We start from the raw sequence: 18,397 nt of genomic DNA on the forward strand, positions 1-18,397 counted from the left end.
ACTAAAACTTCGGGTTTCCTGTCCTCATTGCCGCCATATGCGGGGTGAAAGGAGAGGGTTGCTTATGCGGCGACCTTCCCTCCTGAGGCACTTCTATGTTCGTGAGGAGATGCTCTTTTTTTAATAATGATGACGATAATGATTATGTAAGTCTGTCTCTCTCTCTCTCTCTCTCTCTCTCTCTCTCTCTCTGTGTGGGTGTGGGTGGGTGTGGGTGGGTGTGGGTGTGGGTGTGTTAGACGGCGAAGGAGCTCCCTGTGTGTTCTGTGGCGGAAGCGCCTCGTAAGTCTCGCCTCTAAGGAGCCTTGGGAGAGCGGAAGTCGCGTGACCCAGAAGAGGAAAGGCCTGTGAAAGGAGTGGGGGGTGGGAAATGTCTGTGTTTTTGCGGTTGCTAGGCGACTTTGCGCTGAGGGGGCCTTTGCGGGCGAAGGCGGGCCAGGTGGGAGCCGTTTTATTTTATTATTTCGATTTCAGTTTCTATTATTTTGGCCGTTTTCATGCTGCTAAATCACGGCTGTCTGTGTAAAAAAACCCGATGCAACCGCAAATAGAAAATGAGTTAAAACTCATAAAAATCAGAATTCAGTTAAAATGCCTGTCGGGACAATCTTTTCCAAAGACAGCTCCCGCATAAGGCTGCGCTGCCGTTTACCTTCGGGGCCTCTCACAGCAGCCTGACAGGTGTCAATTCAACAGGTCGGGCACAGTTCTTCGTCCCCAGCCATGCGGGTTGAAGCATCTCCTGCTAACGTTGCTTTTAAAAACCACAAAGATGATACAGGCCAACTTCGTTTATTAATTTGGGTAGACTAATGTGTCCATTCCTTGACAAAAGCCTCTCCTAAGGGATTTGCGTGATATTGCTAAGTTGTCATTGGTCTGGTATCAACGCTTCCTGTGGCTGTTATGAGGGTTATTTACACTTTAGATGTGTTGTAAATTGCTTTGAGTAGCGCGGGACAAGTCTAATAAGTAATAATGTTGTGAAGTTCTTTTAACATGCAAAGTGCTTTTGAGGCACTAGGGTTATTTTCCTACACAACAGCCAGGTGAGGTAGGCCATCCACCTTTCTATGGATGGGATGAGAGAGAGAGTTACCACTTTTTATTCCCTTTTCTCTGTTTCTTGCCTGGTTTTTAACACTGGTATCATTGTCCATCTTTTGCAATTAACTCTTTTCCAGAAATGACACCCGAAATTCAGCTTCTTATAAGTTTTTATAATGTAAGCGGGAAATTCAATCAGCACCGTTTGTTTTGCTTTTAGCTCCCTTACTATGTGGGTGGAAGGACGTTGTTTGGATGCACCTATTTTAAAGCACCTTCTGGCCTGCTACGACCACATAAAGGTGAATAAAACCCTTAATACTTCATAATATGTTGACTTGTGTACTGGAGCCTGGTTTCTGTTTTCTTAATTTTATTTGCACAGAGGAGGGTATACAGATGGGCCAGAGAAGATCAGCTTCTACTTTAGCTGGTCATATTTGCTAACTGTATTCTATATTCAGGTTGCACTCCTGTATGTAGTTACCTGGGAGTAAGTTTTCTGGAATTCAGTGGGACTGACTTCTCAGTAGATATTTTAATTTTATCTGTTTATTCATTTATTATTGTGACTTTTGAGTTGACATGTTCATTTTAGTTGTTGTTATCATCAAGTCATCTTTGCCGTCACCAGGTGGTTATTTATTTATTTATTTATTTATTTATTTTGTATGTCTTCCTTCAGGCAAATATTACAGGGCAGTTGACCACATAAAAATACAAATGAGAACAAAAAACATAACAAGGCCAAAAAACCCTCAATAACCCCCTCCCCCCCCCCCCCCACATTTAAAAGGCCATAGAATGTTAATCAGCCCAAGGCCTGGTTATAGAGAAATGTTTTTGCCTGGTACCTAAAGATAAGTATTTTTTTTAGAAAAATATTTTTTATTAAAGTTTGGAAAAAGGGATATTATCTATTATATTTTTATTTTTAGATTGTGTGATTATTTGATTTTTTGATTATTTGATTGTTGTTAGCTGCCCTGAGCCCGGCTTCGGCTGGGGAGGGCGGGATATAAATAAAATTTATTATTATTATTATTATTATTATCAAAACTAAAATGTTAGTCTAAATAAAAATGCAGACCAAAAAGAAGAAAAAAGAAAAGAGGAATAGAGAAGAGCTAGAGGGGAGAAGGCAATTCAAAGAGAGGAGAGAAAGAAAAAGGAAGAGAGAAAGAAAAAGAGAGAGAGAGAGAGACAAAGAAAATAAAGGAACTTTCCATTCTGTCTGCTATATATAAACATTATTCTGATAATCCACTCCAATATGTAATGAAGGTGCCAGGCATGCCTCCCTGGGGAGAGCATTCCACAAATGGGGATGCATCTGAGGCTGGTTGGGCAATGACCCATTTGCCCTAATGTCTTGTGACTACTGGCTGTAAAGGTTGGAAGCGTTGGAGATTGGTGATTACTGCCATTTGCCCTTTTTTTAAACTCAGGTAGGTAAGAGAGCATCTAGGTGCATTCTCCCTTCCTTGGACCAGCAAAGTGGGTTTTTTATATTCCAGGGCCATCTCAGGCTCTAGGCAATTGAGGAAAATATCCTGCTGATTACTGAAATGAGGCAGCGAGGGCATAACTGCACTTTCCTCATGTTTGTTATGTCAGAACCATAGCAAGTTCTGTGGATCAGCTGCATAGCATCTGCCCAGCATCTCCAGGTAGGGCCGAGAGAGACCCATTGCCTGAAACCCTGGTGAGCTGCTGCCTGCCAGGGTAGACAGTACTGAGCTAGATGGACCAAAGCCTGACTCAATATAAGGCAGACACCTATGTTCCAGAATCACTAATACAAATGTAGGTTATTGCTGGATATTAACGAATCTGTTTGTAGTGATGAGCCAGGTACTGGACAGAGCTTCTGCAGAATCTTCAACAGATGACACAAACATTCCCCGCCCCCTGTCGTTTTCCTCAGAGATTCCCCAGAGGCCTGCCTTGTCCAGGATTTCCACAGCTGCTTCTGCCAAATCTGGAGAGGATGCTGTGCTCAGGTGGGGCCTCCTCCTAATCCCCATAGCGACATTTTGCCTTGGAACGTGGCAGGTAAATGCAAACGCTGAATCTGAGGGTTGCTCCATGAGGCCTCTTGATTCAGGGCCAGTGTTCAGAGATGTCTTCAGTTACAGCTCGTAGCCAGTGCAAGAACCTCTACTGTGAGTTGTTTCCAAAACTAGCCATTATCAAAGATTGATATTAACAGGCATTTCTATCATAGATACATTAATTTCATTCAGTTTGCGCAGTTTAACTTAATGGAATTCAGTCCATAGCCTTTACAATTGGCTGATGACATGGAGTAGTTTTTATTTGAAAAGAACTAATAAGCATTTGGAGTGCCTGGCGTGCTCTGGTCCATGGGGTCAAGAAGAGTCCTAAACGACTAAACAACAACAACAACAAATAAGCGTTTAGGGAATTTGAGAGGAGGAACCCACATTTTCCTTCAAATGTGCATTTTGTTTTGCTTTAAAGGAGGAAACAGAAAAGCTTCAGTTTTTTGTAATGCAAATACTTCTCTAGTAGATCAGCTATCCTGCCTTGGTGGGAGGGAAATTTTGTGCTGGGGAGGGCAAATGTACGTCTGGTGTTGCCCTCAAGGCCCCTAAGAGCCCTTATGCCCATGTCAGATTCAACGGCGGAAATGGAAGTTGAAGTTGATCTCTGATCTGGAAGCCAAGGTGGCAGCAGAACCGATCCCACTCCCAGCAGAGTAAGTATGTGAACTAGCTTAGAATCAATTAAACGTGCGGATGGTGTGTGCTGCTTTTCAGAGTGCCTGTGCCACTTTAAACAAAGTAGCCCTTTTTATATTCTGCAAAATTTAAGTAAGTGAAGCTGTTCCTTGCCTTGGGCTGCAGCTCAGCCTCTCTTTCAAACCTGCTGCTTTCTGTCCTTTGACAGCTTCTCGGAGCTAAAGGAGTTGGAATACAGACCTGTCAAGGTCCGAGGGTATTTCATTCATGACAAGGAGCTGTACATCCTTCCACGTTCGTTGGTTGATTCAGAGAAGGAAGCCAGGGATGCTGGCCAGCTGATGTCCAATCCTGAGAGTGGTGCCAATGTCATCACACCCTTTTACTGCATAGACCTTGGGTAAGTATATTAACTGACAGACAATTTGGGCCGCTGCCCTGTACTCATTTACTGGCAAACAATCTCTCTTGAAATCTGGGGCACTTGGCTGAGCAGACATGCATAGGATCGTGACATTAGAGAGGATCATGGCCCTTCAATAAATACAGTCTGTATATATTCAGATTCTGCCTCAAAACCATGAGGACCTGAAATGTTCTGCACTGTTTTTATTTGTCATTCTCTGGATTCTGTAAAAGGAGTCAGAGCTTGTTTCAGAATGTACTTATACCTGTGATGATTCATTTTTGTTTTTTAACTTTTCCAAAAGTATAAGTGAAATTACATGAATTTAATTATAGGAGATAGGCATATCTCCTATTATCAAATGTATGTAATTTCACTAATATGTCTGAATTTTGCCTAGCATAGGTTTCTTTCACGTTGATAACAATGTCCGAACCGTCATAACGTAAAATGTCAATTTTCCAGGCACATGACCATGTTAGTCTGTTGCAGAAAACAACAAGAGAGAATTCTGCATCTTCAAGGCCAACAGATATCTTCTGCCCTAGAACCTACTCTAAGGTGCATGGGCTGGTTAGCTAAGTGAGTGGATCTACTCTGAGCACAGAGAGGAGAGAGAAAAACCATTGCTGTGAAGTCAAAAGCCAAGTTACATGAAAGAGAACTGTTAGTATGTTAACAATACTATGTCGGGCACTCATAATAGAATCCAAACAGAGTCCAATCAAATTGCCACAATGCAATCTTGATGGCTGTGTTCTTAACTCTTCCCAGCTGGCTAGCAAAAATAAGTTTTATACAAATGGATTTGTGAGTAAGCCAAATTGAATAAATGATGCTTGCTTCTGAGTAGACTGGCATAGAATTACAATGTTAGGTGCCTTACAGCAGAAGTGGACCCTCCAGATGTTGCTGAACTACAACTGCCATTGGCTCTAGCCAACATACCCAACAGCCAGGGGTACCTGGAGTTGTGGTTCAGCCAAGATCTGGCACGCCAAACATTGCCCACTCCTGCTTTAGGGGGCTGGGATGCTACCATGCTTACAGAGTTTATTGTCTTCTCTCTCCCTTTCCCCCTGACCCTGCAGGATCACAATCCTTGTCAACAGAGGGTTTGTCTCCAGAAAGAAACTTAAGCCAGAGACCAGGTTGCGAGGACAGGTAGGTAGCAAGGGATGGAAACTACCACATTATATATCATAAGACACTGTGTTCCTTTTTTAAAGGACAGAAACTGCTATTTGACTCTTCCTTGTAGATCCAAGAGGAAATTGAGCTCACAGGGGTGGTGAGGCTGTCGGAAACCCGCAAGCCATTTGTTCCAAAGAACGACATTGAAAGGAATCGTTGGCATTACCGGGACCTGGATGCCATGGCGAGAGTGACAGGAGCTGAGCCCATCTTCCTTGATGCAGACTTCAGTGAGTTCCCCAAGGACCTGGCTGTGTAGTCTTGGCTTTTAATAGGAGTGGTCTGCAACAGGCTCCTGACTTTGGGCCCCATCTGCATTTAAAACAGTATCATAGCACTTGACACGGTCATGGCTTCCCTCAAAGAATTCTGGGAACTGTGGCTTGTTAACAGTGCTGAGAGTTGTTAGGAGCACCCCCCCCTCCAATTCCTCTCCCAGAGCTACAGTTACTAGTGGTTTAATAGTCAATCCCTCTTCCCAGGGAATTCTGAATCATAGCTCTGTGAAGATAAGTTGGGATGGGTGATATATCGATACTTTGTTCCTTACCAATATGAACTCTAGACCACGATCAAGGTTTCATATTTTTTCACCCTGTAATATATTGAGAATGCACTGCCCAGCTGGGCTTGCAGATCCAGCAGGCAGGAAGCAGCACTTTACTGCAAGGTAAAGCCAAGTTTACTGCAAAGTAAATAGCCATTTCCTGCCTGCCCAATCTGTTCCCCCCCCCCCCATAAGATCCACTTGCGTGTCTCTTGCTAGGCAGAATAGAAACCCAGTACGGTATCAAGCTAAGCAGCCATTTGGTTGGCTTGCTATGCTATACAGGGGGTGAAGTCAGACAGGGAGTTACACAAAAAATCTGAGCATGGGAGAGCTGTATCATTGGCAAGAAGAGTGAGATGGGAGTGGGAGTTGAGAGCAGACTACATAGGTTTTCACTTATTACATAAAAGTAAGCTGCCCCTGGTGTTTGAATTTCTTTTCTAAAGGCTCATATTGCATCTGGTTCTGACTCACTGCTGTCTCTCTCTTGCAACCACAGAAAGCACAGTTCCAGGGGGGCCCATTGGAGGCCAGACGAGGGTGACGTTACGCAACGAGCACATGCAATACATCATTACCTGGTAAGTGACAAAATATTTGGGGTTTTATCTAGAGCTGGGCGATATTTGAAAATCATGATGCAGGAAAAGCTGTTAAGCCAGCTAATGCTTCTTTATAGCTCCATCCTTATTTCAGACATGGTGATATGTCTGTATATTGTGATGTTTAGCTGGTGACAATATTAAATACAATATTAAATAAAATAAAGCAGGATATAGAAAATCAAGAAAAATTACTAGCAAACCCCCTAAAGATAAAACATTGAGTCAACCTATAAAATTATTGCAAATACAGCTTTCAGCATTGCTAAATAATGAGATTGAAAGCAACATCAAATGGATGAAACAAAGGTTCTTTGAAGCAGGGAATAGACCAGGACAACTACTCGCATGGCAAATAAAGAAAAAACAAAAAGAAAGTCAGATAAATAAAGTAGAGCACGAAGGGAAGGTTTATGAAACAGAAGATGAAATCAATAAATGTTTTGTAAAATACTTCACAAAACTATATAAAAGAGGGTCGGAAACAGAACAAGAAATTGCAGATTACTTCTCAAAGAGGAAAATACCTAAAATAAGCAAAGAGAAAATTGAACAGTTAAATGCCCCAGTTACGGTAATGGAATTACACCAATTTCTAGTTTGAAAATTGGTAAAGCTCCTGGCCGAGATGGACTAACGTCGATCCACTATAAAAAATTGGAAGATAACATAGTCCTGCCTTTAAAAAATCTAAAGTTATCAATAGGAGGAAGAGTTTCCATAATAAAAATGAATGTCCTTCCCAAAATGCTCCATCTCTTTCAAACAATTCCCTTAATATCTAGAGAAACATGTTTTGAGGAGTGCAGGAAAGATATGACAAAATTCATATGGCAAAATAAGAAAGCTCACATAAAATTTAAGCTCCTCACAAAAAAGAGGGGAGGTCTGGTGTTGCCAAATTTAAAATTATGAAGCAGAATGCCTTGTATGCCTGAAAGAATGGATCACTTTGGAAAAAGCAGATTTATTAAGACCTGGAGGGCTTTAACACGCCTACCTCGCATATGATAAGATCAAAATCCATAAAGGCTTCAATAGCCACCTAATTAGAAATGCATTATTTAAAGTCTGGAGTAAGTACAAAACGAGACTGGAGCCAATGACACCATGGTGGCTCTCACCTCTAGAAGCCCATGCCATGAAAAAACTAAACATGAATAAGGAATAGGCAACTTATATAGATTTGATAATGGAAGATCAAGGTAAACTTAGAATAAGACCATATGAGGAAATAAGGCATTATGTCTCCGGCAGATGGCAATATATACAACTTCGAAGTGTCTTTAACTTGGACTTGAAGAGAGGCTTTGCTAAAGAGAATTCATTAATGCATGAAACATTATTAAAAAACAAAAAAAAATACTATCTAAAATGTATAACCTTTTGCTAAATTTGGACATGATTGACGAAGAAGTGAAAGAGACAATGATTAAATGGGCGCGAGACTTTGGCCACACAATATATTTAGAGCAATGGGAGAAACTTTGGCAGGAAGATATAAGGTTTACCGCCTGTAGTACAATAAAAGAAAATTTCATCAAAATGTTCTACAGGTGATATTTAACACCAGTCAAATCAGCAAAAATCTATAAACTGAAATCCAACCTCTGTTGGAAATGCAACAAGGAAGCTGGTGCAACAATGCATATGTGGTGGAGTTGCACCCCGATTAAGTACTTCTGGGGAGAAATACATGAGGAGTTGAAAAAAATGCTTAAAATCCCAGAGGCTTACCTACTGGGCCTTTTAGGAAAATACTGAAATCGAAAAAAAGAATTTTCTTATACACGACCACCGCAGCCAGGATAGTAATAGCATCTAAATGGAAAGCTAAAAAACTACCTACCAAGGAGGAATGGATTCTCAAATTAAATGAATATTTAAAATTGGCTAAATTAACAGCATCCATACGTCAGCAGTCAAATCAAAAACTAAAAAATGAATGGCAATGCTTTGATGGTTATATGACAAAATATTGCTCTAAAAAATACATGCTAATATACTTAGATTAAGAATGTAAATGCATCAAAACAATAAATTATCAATGACATATGTACAGTGGTACCTCAGGTTACAGACACTTCAGGTTACGGGTTTTCAGGTTACGGATGTGCCGAAACCTGGAAGTACTGGAACAGGTTACTTCCAGGTTTCAGAGCTCGTGCATGCACAGAGACAACAAATCGCAACCCGCATGTGCGCAGATGCGCCGCTGCGGGTTGCGAATGTGCTTCCGACATGGATCACGTTCGCAACCCAAGCATCCACTGTATGTACTGTATTTTTCGTCCCATAGGGCGTACCGGCCCATAGGACGCACCTAGTTTTTTGGGGGGGAAATAAAGGAAAAAAAATTTCCTTTATTTCCCCCCAAAAACCAGGTTGGGGAATCCAAACCAGGTCGGGGAACAGCGGGATGGCGGCGCTGCGCCTCCCCGCTGTCCCCCGAGCTTGTGGGCTGCAGGCTGCTGCTCGCAAGGCTTGCGGACACCTGCGCGAAGCATGGGGCACCCTCCAGAGGGCGCCCCGTGCTTCGGGCTCCAGACTGCTGCCCGCAAGCCTTGCGAGGTTTGCGGATAGCTTCAGACTGCTTGCAAGGCTTGCGGATAGCTCCAGACTGCTGCCTGCAAGCCTTGCAAGGCTTGCGGATAGCTTCCTGAAGCCTGGAGAGCGAAAGGGGTCGGTGCGCACCGACCCCTCTCGCTCTCCAGGCTTCAGCGAAAGCCTGCATTCGCCCCATAGGACACACACACATTTCCCCTTCATTTTTGGAGGGGAAAAAGTACGTCCTATAGGGCGAAAAATACGGTATATAGAGAAAATAAAAACAATCAGAATGCAATAAGGGTAAAATTGATTCTAGAGACGCTGAGTAGTGGAGGAGGGAAGTTAAACAGGGTGGTGGGTTTATTTTATTTTGGATAGTGTATAATGATTTAATGTTTCTTTTCTGTTATGTATTATTTCTCTTTCTTAAATTAAATTGTATGACGGAACATCTAAATAACAAAAAACGAAGAACCTGATTCTCATCAAGGCTACCATCAATATAAGTAAAATGCACGGATGTGTATTTTGCAGTTTCCATGATTCTGGTTCTCTTGAATTTTTGGGAAATGATTGGTTATTAAATGGCCAAATCAATGTGCCAAATGAAAGCAATGATGCATTGCAGGGGTTACACTAGATGACCCTTGGGTAGGGTTGCCATGTCTGGGAGTTCCCAGACATGTTCTTTTAGGGGACAAAAGGCCCATTCAGGGGTACTTATAAATTTTTAAGGAAATGTGAGTTGCGGGAAGTTTTTATTTTGCTCTGCACACCCGGACCGCTGCCAGCCTGAGCCAGGAGACGTACAGGCACTCTGCATTCCCTGGCTGCCGCCAGCCCAAACTGTGGCCATGGCCCCGCACACCCCTTTCCCCAGCTCGCTGTCCTCTTTGCACTCATTATATGGCAACCCTTTGCATACATTTCTGACCCTAAAATTGTGTGCCCTTTGCAGGTTAACCTTGTGTCTTAACACTAGCTTTCTCCCTTCTTTGCAGGTATGGTTTGTGTGCAGCTACCTCCTACATGTGGTACAAGAAATTCATTCAGAAGGTTCACCTCTAAGACTTACAACTCCTTGGTGCAAGCTTGGCCTCAAAATGCTCACAGGAGCTGCAGCCAGTCTCGTGAGGTCACTATACAGAGGAACAGGCCTTCTGACTTGATTGCAGCACTTCAGTGACCAGAGCAAGCAGACCCAAGCAAGGAACTCTTGTGTTCTGCTGAAAGTTGGCTGCAATATATTAGAGCTGCAGTCTTGCCCGACTGACCTGGGAGTAAGCCCCACTGAATTCAGTAGGACTTACTTCTGGGTAGGCATGGTTAAGGGAGGAATTAGGATGATGGGGGCCTTAACAGGGAGGGTGAAAGCCTTTCAAATTGTAGTGCTTATCTTGGGTTGCTTAATGCTATGTAATCAGAAATGACATGAAGGAAATCAGGATTCAAGAGTATTAGTGTTTGTGCAAATAATCAGCATGTTGCTGATACAATATGATGCAAAGTTCCATGTAATGAAGTAGTAAATAAATCATGTCACATATACAGCTTTGTTTCTTCTTGGCAACAATAATGACATCAAGTCCCTATCAAAAAGAAGTATTGTAAACTTCTGAAATTCCTAGCTGCAGGGTATTTCAATTGCACTCTCCCCTGTGAGCTGATCAATTTCTGTTGTCTTGTCAAGGCAGCTTAAGAAATGTTCTAGAACCCAATATACTTGCAGCTAACATTGGCCAAAGCTCCACGAAGGTGTTGTTTGAGCTTTCACACCTGCAGAGATAAGCTTCCGGGGTGCTCATTATTGGGGCAAATCTTAAATTCTCTCCCCTTGGGACAGAAAATGGAGAAAGGAACGCTGGAATAATTTCTTCTTAGGTGCTATGGAATCCCCCTTTACTAGACAAGGCTACCAAAAGAGACATAACTGACAAAGCACCACACTCTAATCACTAAAAACTTACAGAAAACTGGAACACATTTTTTTTTTTTTTGCAGTATTTTATTTTTATGGGAATAACTTCTTGAGGCAAATCTGATACATCTATCCAAGTTTAGTGGCCAGTTCTTTAGCCTTGGCTTTTTCAAGCTTAGCAATGCGGGCCACTGACTTTGGCCCCAGAAGATTGCCACCCCAGTGACGACGAATCTGGAAGGAAAAAAGATTGCACACATGTCAAAGTGACTTACAAAACTTACAATTAAAATTTAGATTAAATGGTACAATTTGAGGATTTAACATTCACAGCAATAACCTGAGTGTCTGCTTTTAAGTACAAATTAGATGCAAAAACTACTACTGGAACAGACTCAAATCAACTCCACTTCCTACATTACAGCTGTGCTCTAACAAGTAGTAACAGTTTCAAACATTGTAGTACTATAGACACAGACCCTGGAATATTGGTAACAGGCTGTGTAACCCAATGGTGGCTCAAGTCCTTTTCTTTTCTCCTGTGGGCATTTATAGATTCTCAATCCTGTTATCTTGCCCAAAATATTTTTAGATGCTACCAGCTCAGTGGGTCAACATGATACTGCTGTTCACTCACATTATTTCTGCTACACTATGAGGGAATTCTCTACACAGGGCTGGAATGAATTTTCATATTGGAGGCTGCTAGCAAGCCATTCCTGATTTCAGCAAGCGGGACAGTGGTCATGCCACTGCCAGGGAAGGGGGAACTTTCCAAAAGCCAACAAATTAGTCAATATACCCACAGATCCTATAGGCACAATCTTACCTCATCGTATCTCTCATTGTAGTTGGTCTTGACAGCTTCCACGAGTTTAGCTAGAGCTCCCTTGTCCTCGCTGCAAAGGAGAAGACAGATCCAACAAGCCAGCAATTGAGTTTGAGTTATCCAAGTAGACTACAATTTGAAATACTGCTTTAAGTGCCACTTTTCAGGGCAACGTTCTCTTAAGGGGCCCCATAAAAGTTCATTTAGCTTCAGCAGTTGTGTTCATTCAATTTACCATGGCAAGATGCGGAAGGCTGCAGCTTTAACAGCGGTTTAGCTTGCAGTTAAAAGTGTAACTGCCCCAAACCACACCAGCCTCTTCTGTTTCTTCATTCGAATTAGAAAATAGGCAAAAAATGTTTTCAGGGCTACTTACGGATTAACCTGAGTGAAGGCAACACAGGTACAGGTCTTTCGGTGGACAAGGCGACCCAGCCTTGCCTTGCCTTTGATGATGCAATAGGGCACTCCCATTTTTCTGCACAAGGCAGGCAGGAAAACTACCAGCTGGATCAGAGAGGGGAGAAGAAATGCTTTAAAGTTGGCGGTGGTTCGGTTTTTTATACAATAGGAATGAGGAACTGTGGCTCTCCAGACTTTACTGGACTCCTAACTCCCATCAGCCCCAGTGGTTAGGGATGATGGGAGCTGGAGTCTAACACCAGTGCTTTCCCCATCCCTGCTTTACAACAAGGGCTCTGGCAATTGCTCAGGGTTAAAAAGCTCGTATAATTTTGCTCTTCACAGATAAGGGTCAGGTGAAGAAATTCAAACATCATTGCAAAAGCCTTACCCTGCTCTATAAAGAGTCAAGTTTGAAGATTTGTTAACAGGACCCAGTGATGTTTTCCAAAGTAAGTTGTACAGCCAAGCACATTTCAACAGTCACCATAGTGGCCTGGCAACATTAAGAATTATCTAGAGCAGGAATGGGTGACCATTTTGTTGAAGTTAAGGAAAGAAACAGCAGAAAACACCCGTGCCTACAAGAATGCAATGGCTGCTATTCATTTTTTTAAAAACCATTTAGCAGCATAAATCTGAGCTTTTGGGCACAAGACGCCGACTCTTGCACCTCCTTACCTCAACGGGGTCTACATCGTGTGCGATCACCACCAGCTGCGCCTTCTTGTTCTCCACCAGAGTTGTAACAGTGTTGACACCTGCAGAAAAAGCCAGTTACTAGAGTGTGCTACAAAAGTTTATGTTTTCCTATGTAAAAAAAATAAATCCAGAGCGCCCTGCCTGTGGAAAAGCACAGTGGCTCAAGTGGTGTTAACAAAGTACCAAGCTGCCAGCTTTTCCTAGCCATGTCAAGGACTAGCAGAGGAAGGGCCTGCTACCGCTCAGGGTTAAAAAGCTCGTATGTTTTGCTCTTCAGTCTGCAGTTCAGGTGAAGAAATTCATACATCATCGCAGTAGCCAGTGTGATGCGGGGGTTACCTGGGCGAAACCAGGGATCAAACCCCAACGCAAGCATGGAGCTCACTGGGCAGCCTTGGGCCAGTCACTGTATTTCAATCCAGCCTACCCTACAGGGTTGTTTGCGAGGGTAAAATGAGGAGGGGGAGAACCATCTATGCCATCTTCAACTTTTTGGATATTAACACAATAAATATGGCCAGCTGTCCAAGCTTTCATTCAACCAGGCTTAAATGTGCAAATATAAAGTAGGAAGGTTACCTGCTCTGAGCACAGGAGGCCTCTTGGTAGGGACGTCGCCTTTCCCTGCAGCCTTTTGCTCTGCACGAGCCAACAGCCTCTGCTTCTTCTCTTGCTTCGTCTCAGGCCTGTATTTGTGGGCCAATTTCAGAAGCTGAGTAGCTGTGGAAGACAACTAGAACCGTTCAGAGGAAAGCCTCTCTAACACCATGTTCCCATTATCCCCCTTCCCTAAAGGACATGACTTTTGTGCATCAGCGATCTTGGTGGTTGGGAGTCATCAAGGAAGCTCAGATAGCAAATATTTTGCTAGCATCATCTGCACACAAAGGAAACCCCTTTCTTACTATAGCACTGTGTAAAACTAGTTCTCTCACACTTCCCTCTTTCCAGCAAGCTCCCAAAACATGGGGTGCACATTCAATTCAAGGAGTCTCAGCAGCTACCCCACCTCCTTCTGCAACCCCACCTTAGAACCAAGGAAAGGAGCCCGGCCTTCACCTGTCTGACGGTCCAATGCTTGAGTGAACTGGTTAACTGCTGGAGGCACCTTCAGCCTTTTGTAGAGGATGGCTCTTTGGCGCTGAAGTCGGATATAACGAGGCCATTTCACAAAGCGAGTCAGGTCCCGTTTGGGCTGAATGTCCTGCCCTGAAAGGCAGAATAACAACTCAAAATAACTGCTTCCTTAGCAATTACTGGTTATCCTTTTTTATTCCTGGTTTTCAGCCCAAAGCAAAGGTGGCAGGAGCATCAGCGATCTTGGTGGATAAGATTGTCAGCAGCATCACTCAGATAGCAAATATTCTTTTGCATCATTTGCTCACAGCCCAGAGAAGCTTGGTCTTCCAAAACATAGTGGAAACACCAGGCCCTTCTAAATGCCTGCCATAAAGTTTGCTACTACATACATCGTAATTTAGATAGAAATACACTGATAAAGGAAACATATTTAGCGTGACAAGCAATTAAGAAATATATGACAGATTTAAATTTAATAGATCTGTGGAAACTAATGCTCTCTACTACCAAGGGAGAATTCACTTTCATATCACCAGTGCATCAGAATTTCTTTCAATTAGACCAATTTGTAACATCTTCTGTAATATGGATAATGCTTTTTGATACACATACTTTTACAATGTTTCACTCTAAGTTTTGTATTGGATTATATAAATTTGTTACTGGGGAATTTCAGATTATCAGACGGGCATATACTTTTGAACGATATCCCCCTGTACCTATTGTATGGAAAGTGACAATGGGACAGCAAAAATAGATTCTGCATGCCCTAATGGTGGCTAAGGGACTGATGAACTGGAAGAATAGTTTTAATTCTCCATAACCAATAGCTTGATAACATGGCAATATTAGCAACACATGAACAACCACTTATAGAGGCACTTTCTTTGGATAAATATATTTGGAACGAGTTTATACAGAAAATACTAGGTTACTGATGAACATATTTGTAACAGAATATTAAAGCTATACATTAGTCTTAATATGTACAGAAACCTAATTGAGTATTTTTCTTTTCTTTTTAATTCTCGTTCACGTTTTCCTTTTCTAATCACTTTTTTAAAAAATGAAATTCTTCCAATGAAATATCAATTTAAAAATAGCTACTGCCTAAGGCCTATACAGACATTTAAGATTAGATCCCTCCTCAATGATCAACTGATGCTTGCTTTAAATTATTTTGCTTTAAACTTGCTTTTAATTTTTCTTCAAAAATGATTTTACTGTATGGTTTTATGCTGTTGCATAACCTCAGCAACATATTTCTAGGGTACAGCAGCACATAAATACTTGTTATAAATAGACAAATAGATAGTAACTGGTCAAAATGCAACAAAACCAGCAGTATTCCCCATACACAGGTATTTTAGAGACAGGCGTGTATTTCCCACTTCCCGTGAAAGCAACTTTATTCCTATTCTGTTTAGGCTCCTTGACGGATCAACAGGGCTGCAGAGACCCATCATTCCAACCCCCAATTCCTTTTTCCAACTCACCGATGCCGAAGTTCTTGGGCCTTTTCTCAAAGAGAGGATTTACAACCTTTTTGGCCTCCTGTTTCTTGACCACGGCAGGGGCCGGAGCCACCTTCTTCCCCTTGGCCTTCTTCCCCTTGGGCTGCGTAAGTTGAAAGAACGATTCGGTGAATTCCCTACCAAAAGCGGGCGAGCCGCACACACATCGGAGGCCTGCACCAGGCCCGGGCCCCAAAACCCGTTCCCCATTTCATCCGCTTTCCCAAATACAAAGCGCCAGGGTGTCCTGTGCCTCCCCTGCCAGAAGAAGCCCAACCATTAGCCCGTTTAGAGGACCGATGGCGGCGGATTGAAAGTCCGCCGCTACAACAGACACAACTCACCATCTTGGCTTCGGCTTCGAAAAGGAAAGGGCAGGAAGCGCTGGGCGGGCTTTAGAAATCCGCGGAGCGGAAGTAAACTCTATAGTTATACGTCTATGGTCGTTGTGGCTTTTCACCTTAGATATGCAAACCTATAGGAGGCCGCTCCTCATCCATAGAGAACCCTGGTCCGTGCCTAGAGCGTAACCGGCTTATTGCCGATGACAGTATCAAAGCGAGCATGGGGCTGCAAACCACGCCTGCGCACGAAAGCAGGCATGAGGAACGCGTGGACGGTTAGCTCCAGTCAGCGTAGCTTGGGTTCACGGGACACTTAGCGTACTCCATGCCGATTATGTTGTGAAACGGGCTATATGTTTAATTAATAATAAATAGTTCAGCAACATCCTTCTTTCCCCAACTGACCATGTCTGCCCAACGTTATTTCCTCACTTAATGCCCCTGTACATAAGTACAGATAATTCCCAGATATTTGTGCAGTGATGTACAACAGCTCCTAAGCATGTACAGTGTGTGTTCCCATAAGTTTCTAATCAGAGTTAAAATGCAGCCCTGCCCCCCCCCCCGCCCCACAAAGAAGCAAAGTATCCAAGGACACATGGCACAGCTCCTAAGCTGTTGGGCTGCCCACGACCAAAATTCCCTGAGGCACTTATCGCCACCTGTCCTGTATAATACAGCATTGTCCCATATTTGAATGTAAAACGCAGCGTCCTATATTGAAACAGTTTCGTCTTGTATTTCAGCTCCGTCCCGCCCCCTCTCGATGCCAAGCTGAGGATCCTCTCCAAATGCATGTATCCGAAAGGGGGTGTGAAAGGTAATGTATTTAAGCTCTGTGTAGCAAAGCACAGATAGATTTACAAATTCACGTGTGTGTATGTGTGTGTGACAAATTCCAGTGGGGCCATCCGGTTAGGCTGCAATGGATGATAATGCATTGCTTTGGAGTCACTTCAGCACCAGTGCAGGGGGGGGGGAGGGGATCACCCACCAAACACCCCACCCTGCCTTGTCCTGTAGTTTGCTAGAATAGTGGCAACCCTAGCTATGGTGGCTTGTGTTTATAAAAGAACCATAGGCAAAGTTGAGACTTGAAACTAGTTGCTGAGGCTGAAATCTCCACCCCCCCATAGCTGTCAAGCGTCCCTTATTTGGAGGGACAGTCCCTTATCCCAGCGCCATGTCCTGCTGCTGTCCCTTATTGATGGATGTCCCTTAAATTTCCGGGGTTTCAAAGAAAGCAGCTCCTCTCCCTCCCTCCCTGCCGGCCAGGGAGGAGGGAGGCTCCAACTGTGTTGCTTGGCTGCCCAGCCCGCCCCCCTCTGGTCTCCTCTCACCAGCCTCGGCCCCCGGGAGCCCCTCCCCGCCGGGACTGGTGGGAGCCTTGGGCCCTTCCGCCACCATCCTCCTTGCGGCCGCCGAACTGGGCGTCTCTGCCTGGGGCCTCCCCTCTGCCCGTCACCGCCGCTCCCGCTAGGCCGTACTGCAGCTGTGCCGCTGAAGGACCCGAATGAGATGGGCAACCTGGCACGGTCTATGAATTGATGAGGAGCCTTGAGAGGAGAACGAGGGCAACCATAGAGAAATAAGTTCAGAGAGAGGAGGAGGAGGAGGAGGAGGAGGCGCGGGCAGGTGTTCCAAGGGCTACAAGGGAAGGACCGCAAGCGCTTCTCCCATAGATTTGTAGTGGTAGACTAGCATAGATGGTCTGATCTGCGGGTTTACTTCGGGCGCTATTTCTCCCCCCCCCCCGCCCCACCTGATGGAATTGAGAGCTGCAGATGGAGCATGAGAGAAAAGATACAGAACTGCAGCAGCATCTTCGTAGCTTGGACTTCGTTTTGCGCGAAAAGTGGTTGCTGCTTGTAGTCATTTAATTGCAGTGTTTCATCGGCTGGTGTCTTGAGCAGCAACCTCTGGAAACGAATGGCTAAAAACCGGCGCTGCTCTCCAAAATTATCTGGTCCCTTATAACTGGTTGACTAAAATCCCTTATTTTGGCTGCTGGTCCCTTATTTTCAAATCTGTAAGTTGACAGCTATGTCCCCCCCCCCCCCGCCTTCTCTGTTGTAAACTCCACTTCCCACATTTATGGAACGCTCTTCCTAAGGGATTTAAGGTCCCAGATTAAATCCCTAACACTTCCAAGTAGGGCTGGGAGATTCCCTGTCTCCATTCATGGAGAGCTGGTGTCAGTCAGTATATACAATACTGACAGCATACCCTCCAACATTTCTCTGATGAAACTAGGGACATCCCATTTCATAATTTTATTATTTATACCCGATACATCTTACTGGGTTGCCCCAGCCACTCTGGGCAGCTTCCAACATTTATAAAAGCAGAAAACATTGAAAAACTGCCTTCACATGACTCAGGGGTAGGATAACTCCACACCCTCCAACATTTCTCCAATGAAAATAGGGAAAACCGAATGAAAAGTGCGACGTTCTGGGACTTCCGGGGTGGCGCCATCGGCAATGGCGGACTCCCTCTGAACAGGAGGGACTAGCTCCGCGGGAAATGGGTCTTTTCCGCTACGGCAAAGCGG

General features: G+C 43.8%; 2 protein-coding genes across 2 annotated transcripts; one reads left to right on the plus strand and one right to left on the minus strand.

Moving 5' to 3' along the window:
• The first annotated feature begins 283 nt into the window (after positions 1-283).
• On the plus strand, positions 284-10,602 carry SURF1 (SURF1 cytochrome c oxidase assembly factor). The gene is made up of 9 exons (XM_080990666.1): positions 284-439; positions 1,268-1,349; positions 2,975-3,102; positions 3,687-3,769; positions 3,961-4,152; positions 5,250-5,322; positions 5,420-5,582; positions 6,402-6,483; positions 10,056-10,602. The coding sequence occupies exons 1-9, from the start codon at positions 371-373 to the stop codon at positions 10,120-10,122; spliced, it is 939 nt and encodes a 312-aa protein (XP_080846792.1). The 5' UTR covers positions 284-370; the 3' UTR covers positions 10,123-10,602.
• Positions 10,603-11,037: 435 nt separating this feature from the next.
• On the minus strand, positions 11,038-15,875 carry RPL7A (ribosomal protein L7a). The gene is made up of 8 exons (XM_080990672.1): positions 15,844-15,875; positions 15,482-15,602; positions 13,965-14,114; positions 13,485-13,625; positions 12,885-12,964; positions 12,178-12,308; positions 11,802-11,871; positions 11,038-11,206 (listed from the first exon to the last, which is right to left on the minus strand). The coding sequence occupies exons 1-8, from the start codon at positions 15,844-15,846 to the stop codon at positions 11,102-11,104; spliced, it is 801 nt and encodes a 266-aa protein (XP_080846798.1). The 5' UTR covers positions 15,847-15,875; the 3' UTR covers positions 11,038-11,101.
• Between the last annotated feature and the right edge of the window lie 2,522 nt (positions 15,876-18,397).

This window comes from Podarcis pityusensis, assembly GCF_964106645.2.
Source record: "Podarcis pityusensis genome assembly, chromosome: Z".
Classification (NCBI taxonomy): domain Eukaryota; kingdom Metazoa; phylum Chordata; class Lepidosauria; order Squamata; family Lacertidae; genus Podarcis; species Podarcis pityusensis.

Excerpts from the sequence above, each read along its gene's own strand:
- SURF1 (XM_080990666.1), top strand. The coding sequence starts at position 371 with ATGTCTGTGTTTTTGCGGTTGCTAGGCGACTTTGCGCTGAGGGGGCCT. Across the intron at positions 5,323-5,419 it reads AGACCAGGTTGCGAGGACAG|ATCCAAGAGGAAATTGAGCT; the intron begins GTAGGTAGCAAG and ends TCTTCCTTGTAG. Across the intron at positions 5,583-6,401 it reads CTTCCTTGATGCAGACTTCA|AAAGCACAGTTCCAGGGGGG; the intron begins GTGAGTTCCCCA and ends TTGCAACCACAG.
- RPL7A (XM_080990672.1), bottom strand. Across the intron at positions 12,965-13,484 it reads GCCTCCTGTGCTCAGAGCAG|GTGTCAACACTGTTACAACT; the intron begins GTAACCTTCCTA and ends CTTTTTCTGCAG. Across the intron at positions 11,872-12,177 it reads GCCTTCACTCAGGTTAATCC|CGAGGACAAGGGAGCTCTAG; the intron begins GTAAGTAGCCCT and ends TCTCCTTTGCAG.